This window comes from Lodderomyces elongisporus, chromosome 2 (genome assembly GCF_030384665.1).
Source record: "Lodderomyces elongisporus chromosome 2, complete sequence".
Classification (NCBI taxonomy): domain Eukaryota; kingdom Fungi; phylum Ascomycota; class Pichiomycetes; order Serinales; family Debaryomycetaceae; genus Lodderomyces; species Lodderomyces elongisporus.
The window spans coordinates 2,683,929-2,698,581 of NC_083674.1; the positions used below are offsets into that span (position 1 = coordinate 2,683,929).

At 36.0% G+C, this 14,653-nt stretch overlaps 5 protein-coding genes across 5 annotated transcripts; 4 read left to right on the forward strand and 1 right to left on the reverse strand. All coding sequences in view use genetic code 12, as the record gives it.

The window, feature by feature from the left end:
• Positions 1 to 3,125: 3,125 nt before the first annotated feature.
• Positions 3,126 to 4,244, forward strand: PVL30_002285 (uncharacterized protein; the record flags this gene model as incomplete). The annotated part of the gene is made up of 1 exon (XM_001527390.1): positions 3,126 to 4,244. The coding sequence occupies one exon, from the start codon at positions 3,126 to 3,128 to the stop codon at positions 4,242 to 4,244; it is 1,119 nt and encodes a 372-aa protein (XP_001527440.2).
• Positions 4,245 to 4,972: 728 nt separating this feature from the next.
• CLP1 (Cleavage polyadenylation factor subunit clp1) lies at positions 4,973 to 6,640 on the forward strand (the record flags this gene model as incomplete). The annotated part of the gene is made up of 1 exon (XM_001527391.1): positions 4,973 to 6,640. One exon carries the CDS (start codon positions 4,973 to 4,975, stop codon positions 6,638 to 6,640), a length of 1,668 nt encoding a protein of 555 aa, XP_001527441.2.
• A 239-nt stretch (positions 6,641 to 6,879) lies between these two features.
• On the reverse strand, positions 6,880 to 8,940 carry DRS1 (nucleolar DEAD-box protein required for synthesis of 60S ribosomal subunit; the record flags this gene model as incomplete). Its single annotated transcript, XM_001527392.1, has 1 exon — positions 6,880 to 8,940. The coding sequence occupies one exon, from the start codon at positions 8,938 to 8,940 to the stop codon at positions 6,880 to 6,882; it is 2,061 nt and encodes a 686-aa protein (XP_001527442.2).
• A 1,808-nt stretch (positions 8,941 to 10,748) lies between these two features.
• PVL30_002288 (uncharacterized protein) lies at positions 10,749 to 12,575 on the forward strand (the record flags this gene model as incomplete). The annotated part of the gene is made up of 1 exon (XM_001527394.1): positions 10,749 to 12,575. One exon carries the CDS (start codon positions 10,749 to 10,751, stop codon positions 12,573 to 12,575), a length of 1,827 nt encoding a protein of 608 aa, XP_001527444.2.
• Positions 12,576 to 13,082: 507 nt separating this feature from the next.
• RPS24A (ribosomal protein S24A) lies at positions 13,083 to 14,100 on the forward strand (the record flags this gene model as incomplete). The annotated part of the gene is made up of 2 exons (XM_001527395.2): positions 13,083 to 13,090; positions 13,698 to 14,100. The coding sequence occupies 2 exons, from the start codon at positions 13,083 to 13,085 to the stop codon at positions 14,098 to 14,100; spliced, it is 411 nt and encodes a 136-aa protein (XP_001527445.2).
• Between the last annotated feature and the right edge of the window lie 553 nt (positions 14,101 to 14,653).

Consider the following 14,653-nt stretch of genomic DNA (forward strand, 5'->3'; position numbering starts at 1 on the left):
TCTATCTGCTTGTTTCTTTGTTTCTGGTTTCTTGTTGTTGTTGTTTTTGTATTGTATTTCTTTTTCTTTAGTTTATTTCGTTAGTGGAGTTTTCCGGTGCACATGAAAAAGATATTGCAATTGGGAGAAGGGGAGGTGGTGGAGTAGAATAAAAATTTATATATATATGTATATATGTATATATAAAATGTTGTAGACGAAATAGTATAATTCCGACAGGTATTGGAATCGGTGTGAAGTGTAGAAAATAAGATGATTTCAATAAATGGTGGTATCTACAGTTAAATTCTGTGAATATACTTTTTCTTCTTCTTCGTCTTCTTCTTCCTCTTGCTGATGGTTAGTTAGTCAATTAGTTGTTGTTGTTGTTGTTGTTGTTGGGGAGTTGAAAAAAAAAATAAAAAAAATAAAAAAAAAAAAAAAAGAAAGAAAGAAAGAAAGGGAAAAGAAAAAGTGTGAATTGCTGTTGGTGCTAATTTTAATTTTCTTTCGTTTTTCTCGTTCTTCTCGTTCTTCTCCTTCCTTCAATTTTCTTCAACAGAGAGAGCCAAATGCGACCAGCTACCTACTGCCCATTAACCTTTTGTTAGCACAATCAACGTCTAATCAGTATGCCAGATATACGGTAAGACTTAAAAGAGAACTTAAGAGGATATACATGCTACTATCAATGGTTGTGGTTGTGGTTGAGGTTGTGGTTGTAATATCAGTGATAGCTGCAGCTAAAACACCTCACACCAACCACATATCCTGTACTATATATAGTGCATTGTTCACCTAATCTAAACAAACAATTGACTTTTAAATAATGGTTGTTGTACAACAACAACAACATGAACAACAACAACAACAACAAAAGCTAAAGTAGTAGTACTAACAAGCTTGCCTACCAAGGTTTATTGGCATTGCCAGTATTATTTACATATCCATTACGATACCCACTGCCATTACATTTTCTGTCACATTATATCTCTTATAATAATCGTTTATTTTCTTTACTCTTATTTGCACCACCATATTTAGTTACATTGATGGATCTGAACTGGTCAAATAGTATGGCTGGCACATGTCAAAGTGTTTTCTTATATATAATTACATATAACATATACATACATATATATATATATATATCCATTCTTCAAGTTATAATATTTTATTTTGATTATTGCTTTGATGAAGAAGAATATATATACTTGAAAATGAGTATGAGAAAAAACAAAAAAAAAAAAAAAAAACAATAATACTCATTGACTCATCGTGATAATTCCGCATTGTTATTTATTTGATTAAACTCTTTGGATACTTGCTAAATGCTCTCTACTGCTCCTAGCATAGGATTGGTTGGGTCGGGACCTCTTGTTTTGTTTCTTTTCTTTAAAAAAGATTATTTCACCTTAAAGTATTTGGCTTCTGATTCATTTTCCATTTCGTAATTAAACGTTTGATTGGCGGATATCTACCAAAAAGATAAAAAACAATAAATAGGAGAAATACAAGAAAGGATCTGGATACTACAAGAAGTAAATCTCATTCGTTGAAATATCAACATCTTTACCTTTTTCGACTGATACCTTTTTAAATTAATTTTTTTTTTTTGCATGCTCTTCACTTCATCGTATATCACATAACTTGTCCTTTGGTTATTGTGTATGATATAAGCTTGCTATGTACAGATGAACTGGAAATCCAAATTACAGCAAGTGCAAGATACTTCCTTTTATTTTTTTTGGACCTTTTTATATTTCTTCCCACTACTGTACTACTTCATACGGGTTTATCCGTTATGAGAAAGGGAAGAGAGAGGAATTTTCCCTGGTATTTGCTTTGTGAAATGTTTTAAAAAACATGAGGTTGGAATCCTCTATCCACTTTAAAGAGCTAATTATCAAACCAACGACATACACATACACATACACATACACATATGCATAAACACATACACACACCCTTCTAAACTGAGTTTTCCACTAACAACCCTCTTCTTTACTTTTCAATTTTAAAATTGAAAATTGAAAATAAAATAGAAAAGCACATTCACGTGCTAATAATCACGTGCTTTATTTTCTATGTAAACAAGATTAGTTATGATAATTGATCTCTAGCCACAAACTTTTACTACTTAGTCTTGCAAAAAGCTACAAATGGTATGAATGTTTGAATCATGAATTGTTTTTTTTGTTCGCTTCAATTCATTTATTTGAATTAAAAATAAAAAAAAGAAGAAACTACTTGAGTCGATTCCAGAGGTGGGGAAAGGGGTAAGTATAAAATTCTTGAAAAATTTGCTTCAAAAAATGAATAAATTTTTGATTGTTAAAAATTAAAAAAAACCTATAAAACATGCACAATTATACACTAACTAAAAGCAAGATACAAGAAGTGCAAGCCATCGAATTTCACATTTTCTTCAATTCTTCACCGTCTAGCACATCCAGCCTTCTCGCGGTATAGCCAACTCTTTCCAATACTCTGCACTTCATGAGCTCTACCAACCAGCCTCCTTTTTTTCCCTTCTCTCTCTCTCTCTCTCTCTTTTTCTCCCTTTGTTTTTCTCTTTTATTCTCTGTGCATTTTCGCAACTGCTTGCTTGCGTGCTACCTTGCAGTGTGCTTATACAACACGCGACAATTTGGAACAGACACGCCTCTCTCTCTATTCACAAATGCTCGCTGGTACTCACTCCACCAGGAAACGAGAAAAAATTACAAAAGTAGGAAGCAAGACGTGTCCCTGTAATTTTATTGCTCCTGCTCAAAACTTATATATCAACCAGCACAGATCCATCATATCATCAACATCATCACTTACGTCTACACTAACATTGACGCCAACACCAACACCAACACCAACACCAACACCAACATTAACATAAACATCATCCTTATTACCATCGCCACGGTCACAAATCACAAACCACTTGCTATCATTACCTAATTTGTACCATTTGCTTACTGCTGTTATCTGCTAAAATCTTCCTCTTCTTCTTCTTCTTCTTCTTCTTCTGCACATTTCACATATACTTGGTCTAAGTATAGTAACATTGCACAATTAGATCATTGCACAACTACCTCGCTATCTGCATTGATCAAAATATAACAGAACTAGCTAGTTAACAAATCAATACAATGTCCGATCCATTCAACGTACCGCTGACACCACCAGCAAGACAAAGGAGTTCTAGAAACAGTTTGCATGTCAACCTCCAACCTCCTACAATAAACGAAACAAATACATCTTCACCATTCAGCTTGAACCTGAACCTGAACCTGAACCTGAACCTGAATTTGGACTTGGACTTGAAAACACCACTTAGATCAAATGCTGGATTATTGACACCTACGACAACAACAAAAAGGAAACAACTGGTTACTCGCACCTCCTTACATCCTCCTACATCTGCTGCTGCTGCTGCTTCTACTTCATCATCTTCTTACTCGTCGTCATTGCCATTTTCGCTGAATGCTTCAGAAAAAAATGCACCAGCTATTGCTGTAAGCAAGTTTTCGTTGTCACCCACAACACCACAGGAATTATCATCGATACAACACAATGAAAAGCTGCATGCAACTACAAGGAAGAGAAACCTAAATGATATATTCATGGATAACCGAGTGCAGATGCATCCACTGGAGAAACTTTCCTTTGGTTTATTCTTACCATCACCATCCACCATAGGCTCGGGAAGAACCAACCATCATAGTCACAGCCATAAATCCCAGAGTGGGAAAAGTCTTAGTGTGCCACTTTTCGATCGCAAAAAGTTGGAGAGCTTGAGAGTTCAAGAAGAGGAAGATGTTGCAATGGAGGAAGACTTGGCCAAAGAGCCACTGACACCAGGAAAACAAATTATTGATGATGTGAAAATTAAGCAATGGCATGGAAAACTGTTTAATAAATATGATTTGGACAGCTCCGATGGTGAGGAAGAAGAAAAAGAAAAAGGAGAAGAAAACGAAGAGAAAGCTAGGGAAAAAGAACAAGATTTTGCAGATGGACGGATCATGACTTTGGAACAGACTAAACGTATACCTCGTGCCCGTTTACCTAACCCCTTCTTGGAAGATACCAAGGAGAAGCAAATGAACAAGAAATTGGATAGAGAAATACGGGATGAGAAAACGACGGTTAATTACAATACACATATGGAGCTATACAATAACAAAACCGGGGAAAGAAAAGTCTTGAAGTTGACAAAAAGTCAGATGAAGTATAAGCCCAAGAAATTGACATTTGAAGGACTTTAATGCGAGAAATCCGTCTGAAAAAATTTTGATTTTCCGATTTTACTTTGCTTTTCCTTTCTTTTCTTTCCTTTTTCGATTTTTGGCTCTTGACTTTTGACTGTGATTTACATTGATCTGGACTTTCATTTTTATTATTAATTTTTCGGTATTCTGTCTTGACTGGTCAAGACATACAATAGTACACTGACACTAGTTCAAGTTTTATCTTTCAGCTTTAGCACTAATTCTGGAATTTGACCTTTTTTTGTTTGTCGTATTCGCTATTGGGCTTATTTTTTTTTTTTTTTATTTTGCTTTTTCGTTTCTTTGCTTTCATCAAATCAAAATTTAGCATTAAAAACACTTGATACAAGAGAAAACAGTCATCGTGTATAGTTTAATTTTGAGTATATAGAAGGAATTAAAAGAATGGCAGGTGTCGCAATAAAGTATGCTCTTTTGGTCCGCAACACTACGCGACTTTATTCCCGTAAGAAAAAAAGAAAATGAAACAACAAAATGCACTTTTGCATACTTGACTCTTAGCATTGCTTTAATATCTTTCAATGCATCTTTAAATTATCATTTTTTTTTTGTGTTTGTTTTTGGCAAAAGCTACATTTCTTTTATTCTACATCACTCTACACACCATTCTTCTTCTTCTTCTTCTTCTTCTTCTTCTTCTTCTTCTTCTTCTTCTTCTTCTTCTTCTTCTTCTTAATATTATAATTATTATTGTACAGCATCAAATGTCAATTCCTGGATTTGGAGGCACAAATGGCTCGCTAGCCAGTGACTCTAGCGAATTTACACAGATCTCGATCCCACCTGCAAACGAATGGCGTATCGAAGTTCCATTCAAAAAACTATTGAAACTAAAAGTAACACTGGGAACTTTGGAAATCAATGGCTCTGAATTACCAAATAATGTCGAGTTACAGCTTTCGGGCGTGAAACTCCCCATCTATGCACCACCATCAATAAATAAAGAGCATGCCAAAGTCGAGTATAAACTAGTTACAAACCCTGATCAATCGGTGCTGCTATCATCTGAAGATGAGGAGTTCACCCAATACCTAAGTGACGAAACGAATATGGACCTGGTGGTGAATCTTGCAATGTACATTGAATCAAAAAGACAAATTGCCAAGGACTTGAAGACCAATGAAGGTGATCACGCATTGGGACCCCGTGTCCTTATTTTGGGTGGCAAGTATCTGGGAAAGACGTCCCTTGCAAAGACACTAGTCTCATACGCAGTAAAAATGGGCAGCTCGCCTGTCTTGGTGAATCTTGATCCCAAACATGGTGTATTTGCATTACCGGGCTCATTGAGTGCAACTGTGATCAATGACTCCTTGGATATTGAGTGTGCAAACGGATATGGCTTTACAATGACAACAACGGGTAGTCTTTCCAAATCAATGAAACAGCCAGTGGTTAAAAACTTTGGGTTTAGTGATGTCGACGAAAATGTCAAGTTATATACACGACAAATTGATCAATTGGGCATAGCCGTATTGTCCAAATTGGAAGGCATAGAAGATGGAAGTGGAAGCGAGGTTGATGGTAACCATAATAAAGTACGAAGTTCTGGTGTAATTGTTGATACCCCGCCCTTCACTATGAAATCGTTTGACATCATTAGCTCCATTGTGTCTGATTTGAAAATTGATTTGATTGTGGTATTGGGAAACGAAAAAATGAAAATCGACTTGACTAAAAAACTCAAACATAAAATTGAGCAAGGTAGTTTAAATATCATCAAACTAAGTAAATCACCTGGCGTGGTAGACGATGTCAATGATAGATTTATCCGAATGACACAAGAGCAAACTATCAGAGAGTATTTTAATGGCAATCATCGAATCCGATTGTCACCATTTAAAACTGAAATCGACCTACCTTCTTCATCATCATCCGCATCCGCATCTGCATCCGTATCCTCGTCCTCTTCCACGTCCTCGTCTGGATTAGTGATATATAAAAGTGTATTGACAAAAGAATATGAGTCGTCAATGGCATTTTTACCTTCAGGTGATGACTTTGAACACATTACCAACGAGGATGAAAATGGAGGCGACGGCAACGATGGTGATGGGCGCGGCATTGTGGAAGATATCAAAGAATACTATCAAATACTTGAGGACCCAAATTCTTCCAATTTGGATAACTCAATTGTGGCAATAACTCACCTCCCACTAGAAAGCGGAAGCTCCAGTGTTACAAATGGCGCTAGTGGAAGTCTGAATATGAGTTCTAAAAGAAAGAGAGAATTGTTAAATACCTCTGTCATGGGATACATTCATGTCTCCAAAGTTGACGATGAGAAAAAGAAAATGAAGATTCTCTTGCCATTCCCAGGAGTATTTCCTAGAAACGTCTTGATTGCTACAAGTATAGGATACAATGAATAAAATGCAAAATTATGTTGAACTTTATAAACATCCGCCTTTTTCCTACTTTTCTGGTTAGTTTTTTTTTAAAAAAAATTTTTACTTCTATATCCTATTCTTATTCTTATTCTTACTCTTTTTCCTATTACTTTTCATTTTTACTTCTTCTATTTATTTCCACAACTCGATCCTCTTTTGTTTGTCTCAACTCTATTTTTAACTTCCTTCTTCATCTTCTTCTTTTTTTCCTTCAAACAAAACTACTTTCTTTTCTTACTTGATGATTTTGCCTTTGTTTTCAGCTTGGTTCTATCTGCCTTTGTCTTTTTATACGATCTCTCTTTACCTTCTTCTTTTCTTTCCTCATTTGCCTTTCTTTTCTTGGCATTTACTTTCTTACCATGCTTGGTCAAATGTTCCATTACTTCACTCTTGAACCATGTCCTCTTAGGTCTTGACTTGATCTCCTTTTCGTACTTCATCAAATTCTCTGCCTTGTTCAATTGCATCTCGGCTCTCATGATTTCCCTAGCTTGTTTCTCTTCTTCAATCACTTCTTCGATTGCTCCCTCATTCAGTTTAATCTTGGTTTGGATTTTCTCCACCTCGTCCCAATCGATTTTCCTTGCCACAGACCGCGAGTTGAATTGGATGGCATTCTTTACGATATTACGATCTTGCATACTTTCACCAACAAACGAAATCGAGGTACCTTTTCTTCCTGCTCTTGCAGTACGACCCACTCTATGGGTATATATTTCATAGGTTTTTGGCATATCGTAGTTTATCACATATTCGATTCGGATATCTAAACCTCTAGCGGCAAGATCAGTACATATTAACACATTAACGTTGTTTTTAAAAGCCTTGACGTTGGCAAGACGTTGCTCTTGGGTTAATGCACCATGAAGCTCTGCCACTGTTAACCCTAGAAGACCCAATATAATACGGAGTTTGTGCGCCTCAACTTTGGTTCTTGTAAATACAACGGTACGACCTTCAAGCTTCTTGAGGAGCAAGTACAATACTGCTGGCTTGAGCTCTTCCCTTTTCCTAATTCTTACAAATTGTTGTTCCAATTTTGACGCAACTGTTCTTGGAGGATCAATTGAAACTTTGATGGGTTTATTCAATGATAATTGTACAAGATCCTGAATCTTGGTGTTGTTCATAGTGGCCGAAAACAACAAAGTTTGACGTTTTTGTTTGGGGATGAGTGAAAGGATTTCCGTTAATTCCTCTTGGAAACCTTCCTCAAGCATTCTATCGGCTTCATCAATAATCAATACTTGCACATCTTCAACAGAAAAACTCGGACTGTTACGTATATGATCAATTAATCTACCAGGCGTAGCAATAACAATATCGGGCCGTGTTTTCAATTGTTGTTCTTGTTGCTTAAGACTTAAACCACCAACAGCCATTCCAAAGTTCAAGTTAGAAACAAACTGTCCTAACTTACGACCAACATCATGAACTTGGATCGCCAATTCTCTTGTTGGTGTTAATATGATTGCCTTTGTCGAGGTGGAGTTTTTTACATAAAGAAGTCTTTCAATAATGGGAATTAGATATGCAGCAGTCTTACCACTACCAGTTTGTGCACTAGCCACGATATCTTTACCTAATAATGCTATGGGGATAGTAGATGCTTGTACTGGGGTTGGAACGGTAAATCCCAATTGTTGGAGAGATTTCAAGATGGGTCGCGAAAGCTGAAGTTCTTGGAATGTCTTGCTCTTGAGTGCTGATGCACTGGTGTTTGTTTCTTGTGATTCGTAAAAATTATCAAGATCTTCTTTAGTATCAACTTCCTCTTCTTCGTCTTCGTCTTCGTTTTCGTCTTCGTCGTCATCTCCTGCTTGACCATTTTTTCCTGCTGCTTTCAATTCCTCTTTTTCGTCATCTTCTTCTGACTCTGAGGCATCTTCATCTTCATCTCCATCATCTTCCTCATCGTCGCCATTTCCATCTTTCTTACTTTCTCTTTTCTTTTTGATAATTTCATTCAAGTCGATATCTTTTGCAGGCTCTTCAACTTCCCAATCTTTGATCTCATTAAGGTCGTCGCCAAGAGAAAATTGAAAATCAAGATTCATTTCTCCCCTTGCCTCATCATCGTCTTCTTCTGCTTCTGCTTCTTCTAAATTGGCTTTACCATGTTTACCGGCTTTGCTTTTCTTGTTGTTGTTGTTGTTGTTATTCTTCTTTTTGGACTTTACAGAAACTGCTTCCTCTGCTTCCTCTTCAGATGATTCTGATATATTGTCGTATTCAGCATCACTGTCTATTGTGAGTATGAGATCTTCGTTTTTGGCCATTGTTGTAGTGAAAGTGATATTGATGCTCAAACGGAGGTTGATTATCAAGGAAGTTTAAGATGGTGATGAGAAGGATGATGGATCAGAAGATGCAAAATTATGTTGTGATGAGGCTATCTTTTGTGTTGTCGCGACAAAGGTGTGCGACAGTGCTTACCTAATTGGATCCTTTACTATTTTCTTCTTTTCTGTTTTCATTTTTTATTCTTTTTTTTTAGCTTGTTTTGTCTTTCTTTTTTTTTATTTTTTTGAAAGATCTTTTTTAATGGAGACTTGTAGCGGGGGTGTGATGGAAGGCGCACTCGGTTCTCGGTTTCAGAAATGTGTGATAGCCGAAATATAGTTGAAGGGGAACTAAGACTTCTTCTTCGTCGTCTTCTTCTTCTTCTTCTTCTTCTTCTTCTTCTTCCTGTTCCTCTCCTTCATTGTTATCAAAGGCAAATCGAGGAAAACATTGATTACCTCGTTACTTACTTTATATACATATATTCTGCTCCTGGTTATCAATCATATCATCTACATCATAGATCTACCACTCATAAGAGGAGAGCTTTATCTTGGATTATATAAACAGAAAAAAAAACATCACCAAAACAAACAGGCACAGTCTTTCACGATGGATTACATCAGACTATATCAAGATAAGGAATATACAAACCCCAAGAAGCTACTAGTGCAGATTATTCTACTACAGCTTTTTTATTATTTATCGGCGCTAATAATATTTTATGGTGTATCGTTGCTCAATGGATATGAATTTTCAATTGACTGGGTTTTCAAATGGCAATTGGTTTCGTTTGAAAACGCCATGGGGCTCACGCTATTTGCCTTGTGGTTATTTGATTCACTAACGTGTGTATTATTTGTCACAATAATTGTGGGGCGGTCAAAGTTGGCATGGGACTTTGCCATCACGGTGCACATTATAAATTTGATCATTACGTGGTGTTATGTTGGCGATTTCCCTACTAGTCTATTATGGTGGTTTTTGCAGGTGCTTAGTGCTTTCCTTTTGGTTACCTTGAGCACGTACCTGACGAGATGGAAAGAGTTGAGGACGACTTTCTTTAGTGACATGTTGGAACCACGACAGGAGGTGCTGCAACTGATAGAAATGACTGATTTGAATAAATGAGCAAGCAGATAAGTTATCCACCACATATTTTTTTTCTTTTGGTTGTTTTCTTTTAATGATAGATATTAAAGAGAAATATTAAAATTAAAAATTAATTGTAAAAAAAGAAAAACTCTACATGGTTATGGAACAACTAGTACTGTTGAAAAGTTAAACATAGAAAAGTATAGAGCATCGATAAAACCATATACTTTTATTACACTTCTAGTCGCTGGGTATGATTATTCGAGATTTTAGTTGTTGTTTTCTTTTTCCGTTCATATTTCGTCTTTGCTTAAAAATTCTAATTGATATTACGAACATGGCTATGGCAAATGTTGTTAATTGTTTACTAAAGCTCTTTAACGACAATAGTTTAGGATGGAGATTAGCGTATTGACAAACACATGTTTAATAGAAATGTATGTATATATATATATTTACATATACTTAAAACAAACAACAGAAGAACAACAAAGAGAGCTAGAGTGAATTATCTCGTGATGGAAAGTATAATAAGACGCGCAATGGCTCGAAAGTGGAAATATGCCGAAGACGAAAAAGTGAGAACCACAACCGAAGTCAAAATAAGATTCAAAGTCGCGTCGCGCTTAATCGTTAAATCCATTAACCCATTTACTGTTATTGATCTCAAACGTCTTCTTTAAAGACATGGCGAGAAGAACGTTAGTATATGAGTAGCCGACTATATGACCAAATTAACAGGATTGATTGGGAGATAGGTGAAGTACATATTGTGAAAAAGTCAGATCGCATTCAATTTTATCGACCAGAGCTTTTTCATCAAGCATGCACATTTCAAATCCCAGTTCCAATTTTTATTACTGATTTGCATCATGCAACAGACTTGTTCCGGATATACGACCATCTATCCGAGTTTATGGATGATATTATCATGATTCAGAACTGGCCAATAGGGCAATTTATGCTTGGTGGAAGAGTTGTTGGTGTGCAGTATAATGCAAAACGTGAACTTGTGAAATTAAATATTGATGACAATTCCGGTGCCCAGTCGATAGTTGTAGTCGAAATGGATATTGCAAAATTTAACCAAAGTGGTATGAAATTGGAAAAGAAGAACTATGGCTTATTTGTGGAGATAAAATGCCGAATTAGAAAAGGTAAGGTTTTAGTAGTGGAGGAGCTAACAGTATGCGGATGGAGTGAGTTTGAGATGGCAGCAGAATTAAGATGGTGGACAAGAGTTATTGAATATAGGGAAAAGGTATTGAAAAACCCTTGGGTATTTAAGCCGGAGCATAGGTTAAACATTTCCTCATCAAGTCTACAACAGCAACGAGAACAAAATCAGCATCTTTTTACAAAGGAGCCTTTAGTATACGTTTTCAGCCAACGAGAAATGACTCGAAGGGAAATGAAAAAGAATTTGCATATTGGAGTGGACAATAGTGATAGTCAAACGGAACAATCTCAAGAAGTAATTGTGGTTGAGGATAGCATTGAAGTGAATAAGAGTAGATTTGAGAAGGAGGAAAATGGAAAAGTTGGAAAAGTTGGAGACAAAAAAGGCAACTACACTGACAATGAGGCAAACAATGGCAGTGGTTTAGATGTTGGTAATAGAGATTCTAATATTAGTGAAGGTGAATCTTTACATGATCTATATTCCAAAGAAAGTGGTTTCTTCAAATCAAAGCCTAGCTTTCATGTTCCAAATGCAATCTTGAAGAAGCAAAAAAAAGAACCCGTAGTGATTGATCTCACGAAACCGCCTACAGCGGATAAGTACCAAGAGCCACTAGTGCAAGTTACTGATTCCAGAAGAACAACAACAACAACAACAACAACAAACGCAGTAACATCTCATAAAGTACAACTGCAAATGCAAGTACCTTCGTCACAAAAAGTGGAGGAACAGGAGATAGAGTCACTTCGGAAGTTTCAAGAACAAACTTGTTACAACAAAGAAAGGTTTGTTCAACTAGTCAAGGAGTGCTTGGTGGTAATGATTAAGCTGAACTTTCAATCGATCCTGCTTAAGCAATTATGTCAAAACAAATACGTCTCTTTGCAAATTAAAGACTTTGCCGAGGAGCTTAAAGAGTCGGGTACAACTCCTCAAAACACAACCACAAGTGAACTTTCTCAGCTGGTGGTTCATCGTCTACGTCTCTACTTCCGTCAATCAACATTTATTGACATCAAAACTGCCAATTATAGCAGTAATAACAGTTATAACAACAGCAAAAACAATAATAATATTAATAACAACAGCGACTTAGATGGCGATGATGACATTCTTGAAATGTCAGCTTTTAAATTGATCTACAATAGTTTGCTACGAGCATTCAAATATTTCAACGAATTTAATGTCATCAAATATATCGAATACGTTAAAGCGAAAGAGTATGTTACAGACATTGATCAAAAAACAATCAACTTCTTGATCAAATATCACTTATTGATTACTAAAGACAGGAGCTGGAAGTATCAAAAGGACAACTGTATATGGGTGAAAGTGAAGCATGTACCACCATAATAGTATAAAAAAGCTCTGGTAGCGTTCAATTCATCTATGCATGTATGTTAATGGCTTAAACTGTACATTGTGTATTAAATCCATAGTTTATTTATATCCCTCAATTATTAATTTTTTAATATTGTAAAATTTCTAATGCAGGTCACAACAGGTCACATTTAGTCACATGACCAGAATCTGTTTTTTGCCCTTTCAATTTTTTTTTTTTTGCACTCACATACAATCCGCGCAATAGTGTCTCGTGCAAACACACACACACTCTCTCTCTCTTACATACTTACTTTCTCATATTTTTTTTCAAGAACACAAAAACACATATACACACACACACACACACACACACACAGACACAGAGATACTCGCACGCTCTCTCACCGAATAATTTTTTCAGCTCGTTACGAAGTTAGAGATAGTCCAAAAGTAAGGGATTTCTGATATTTACTTTCACCTTGTTCAAGACCATCGCCATATAACTACACAGCAACAATGGTATGTGCAACCATAAAGATGACCATGTCCATGTCTTGGAGAGATGATATTGAGATTAATAAGCAGATAAAGAACTTGATGGAATGTGTAAAGACAATTATATGAAGAAGAACGGCCATACATCATCCTACCACACCATACTATACTATACTATACTACACCACACCACACCACACCAGGTCATATCTTATCACAAGGGAAATAACTAATGTAGCATGACACTAGGCTATTACTGGAGTGTTGAACAAGACATTTAGACATTTATGTGTCAAGAGCAGTATAGATAAACAGAGTTTGTGTGGTTTGACTTATTTTTGTCTGTGAACCGGAGACTTTGAAGTTGACCTTTTTTGAACCAACAAAAGATCACACCAATTATCAGTGTATTTTGTTTCCATTATAGAGTATCATTTTCAAATGGAAAGATCTTTGTTGGAAATTAGGTTATACTGTTTATCGAATAGAAAATCTTTACTACCATAATTTTTTTAATTGTCTTAATCCAGGCCAGTTTCCAGTCTTTTTCATACCATCATATTCTTTATTATTAGTATCATTGTCATCATCTTCACAAGTCTTTAGGAATATTTGTTCTTTTTTTTACTAACATGTTTTTTTTTGTTTTTTTTAGAGTGACGCAGTTACCATCAGAACTAGAAAAGTTATCACCAACCCATTGTTGGCTAGAAGACAATTTGTCATTGATGTTCTCCACCCAGGTAGAGCCAATGTGTCCAAGGACGAATTGCGTGAAAAATTGTCCCAAATCTACAAGGCTGAAAAGGATGCTGTTTCAGTGTTTGGTTTCAGAACCCAATACGGTGGTGGTAAATCCACTGGTTTCGGTTTGATTTACCAATCAGTTGCCGACCTCAAGAAATTCGAGCCAGCTTACAGATTAGTCAGATACGGTCTTGCTGAGAAGGTTGAGAAGGCTTCTAGACAACAAAGAAAACAAAAGAAGAACAGAGAAAAGAAGATCTTTGGTACCCAAAGAAAAGCACAAAAGAAGGCTGCTAAGAGAAACGCTGATTAAACGTGTTGATCTTATAGTGACTTTGGAGAGATTGAGTTGTTCGTCGAGGGTTTCTTGTTTCGCATTCATAGTTAAAGATTGTATGTGTACATGTATAATAAAATTTGAGGAAAAACAGTAAAAAACAAAAAAACAAGAAGATTCATCATTATCGGCAGATATATGTAAATAGATGGCCGTGTGAATTGTAGATATAACTGTAATTTCAACTTTTTTGTCATTTCTTTTCTGGGTAGCAACGATGATATATGCTAGTTTCAAACATGCTTATTGCGGTTAGATGGGATTTCGATTTCAAGTGACTAGCTTAGGGGGGGAGAAGGGTGATGAGGATGAATCGAATTGAATTAATTCGAAAGTTTTAGTCGCGCCGCTCACAACAGCTTCATCATTTATTGTTTATTTACATCACAATTTAAAGCACGTCTACTTTGAGGCATATCAATTCTCTTTAACCACTTTCCGCAGCCAGAGTTAGTTCCACCTCTTTTCTTTCCTCTACATCTTCTACATCTTCTACATCTTCGACTTCTTCTTTTTTCCCCTATTTACA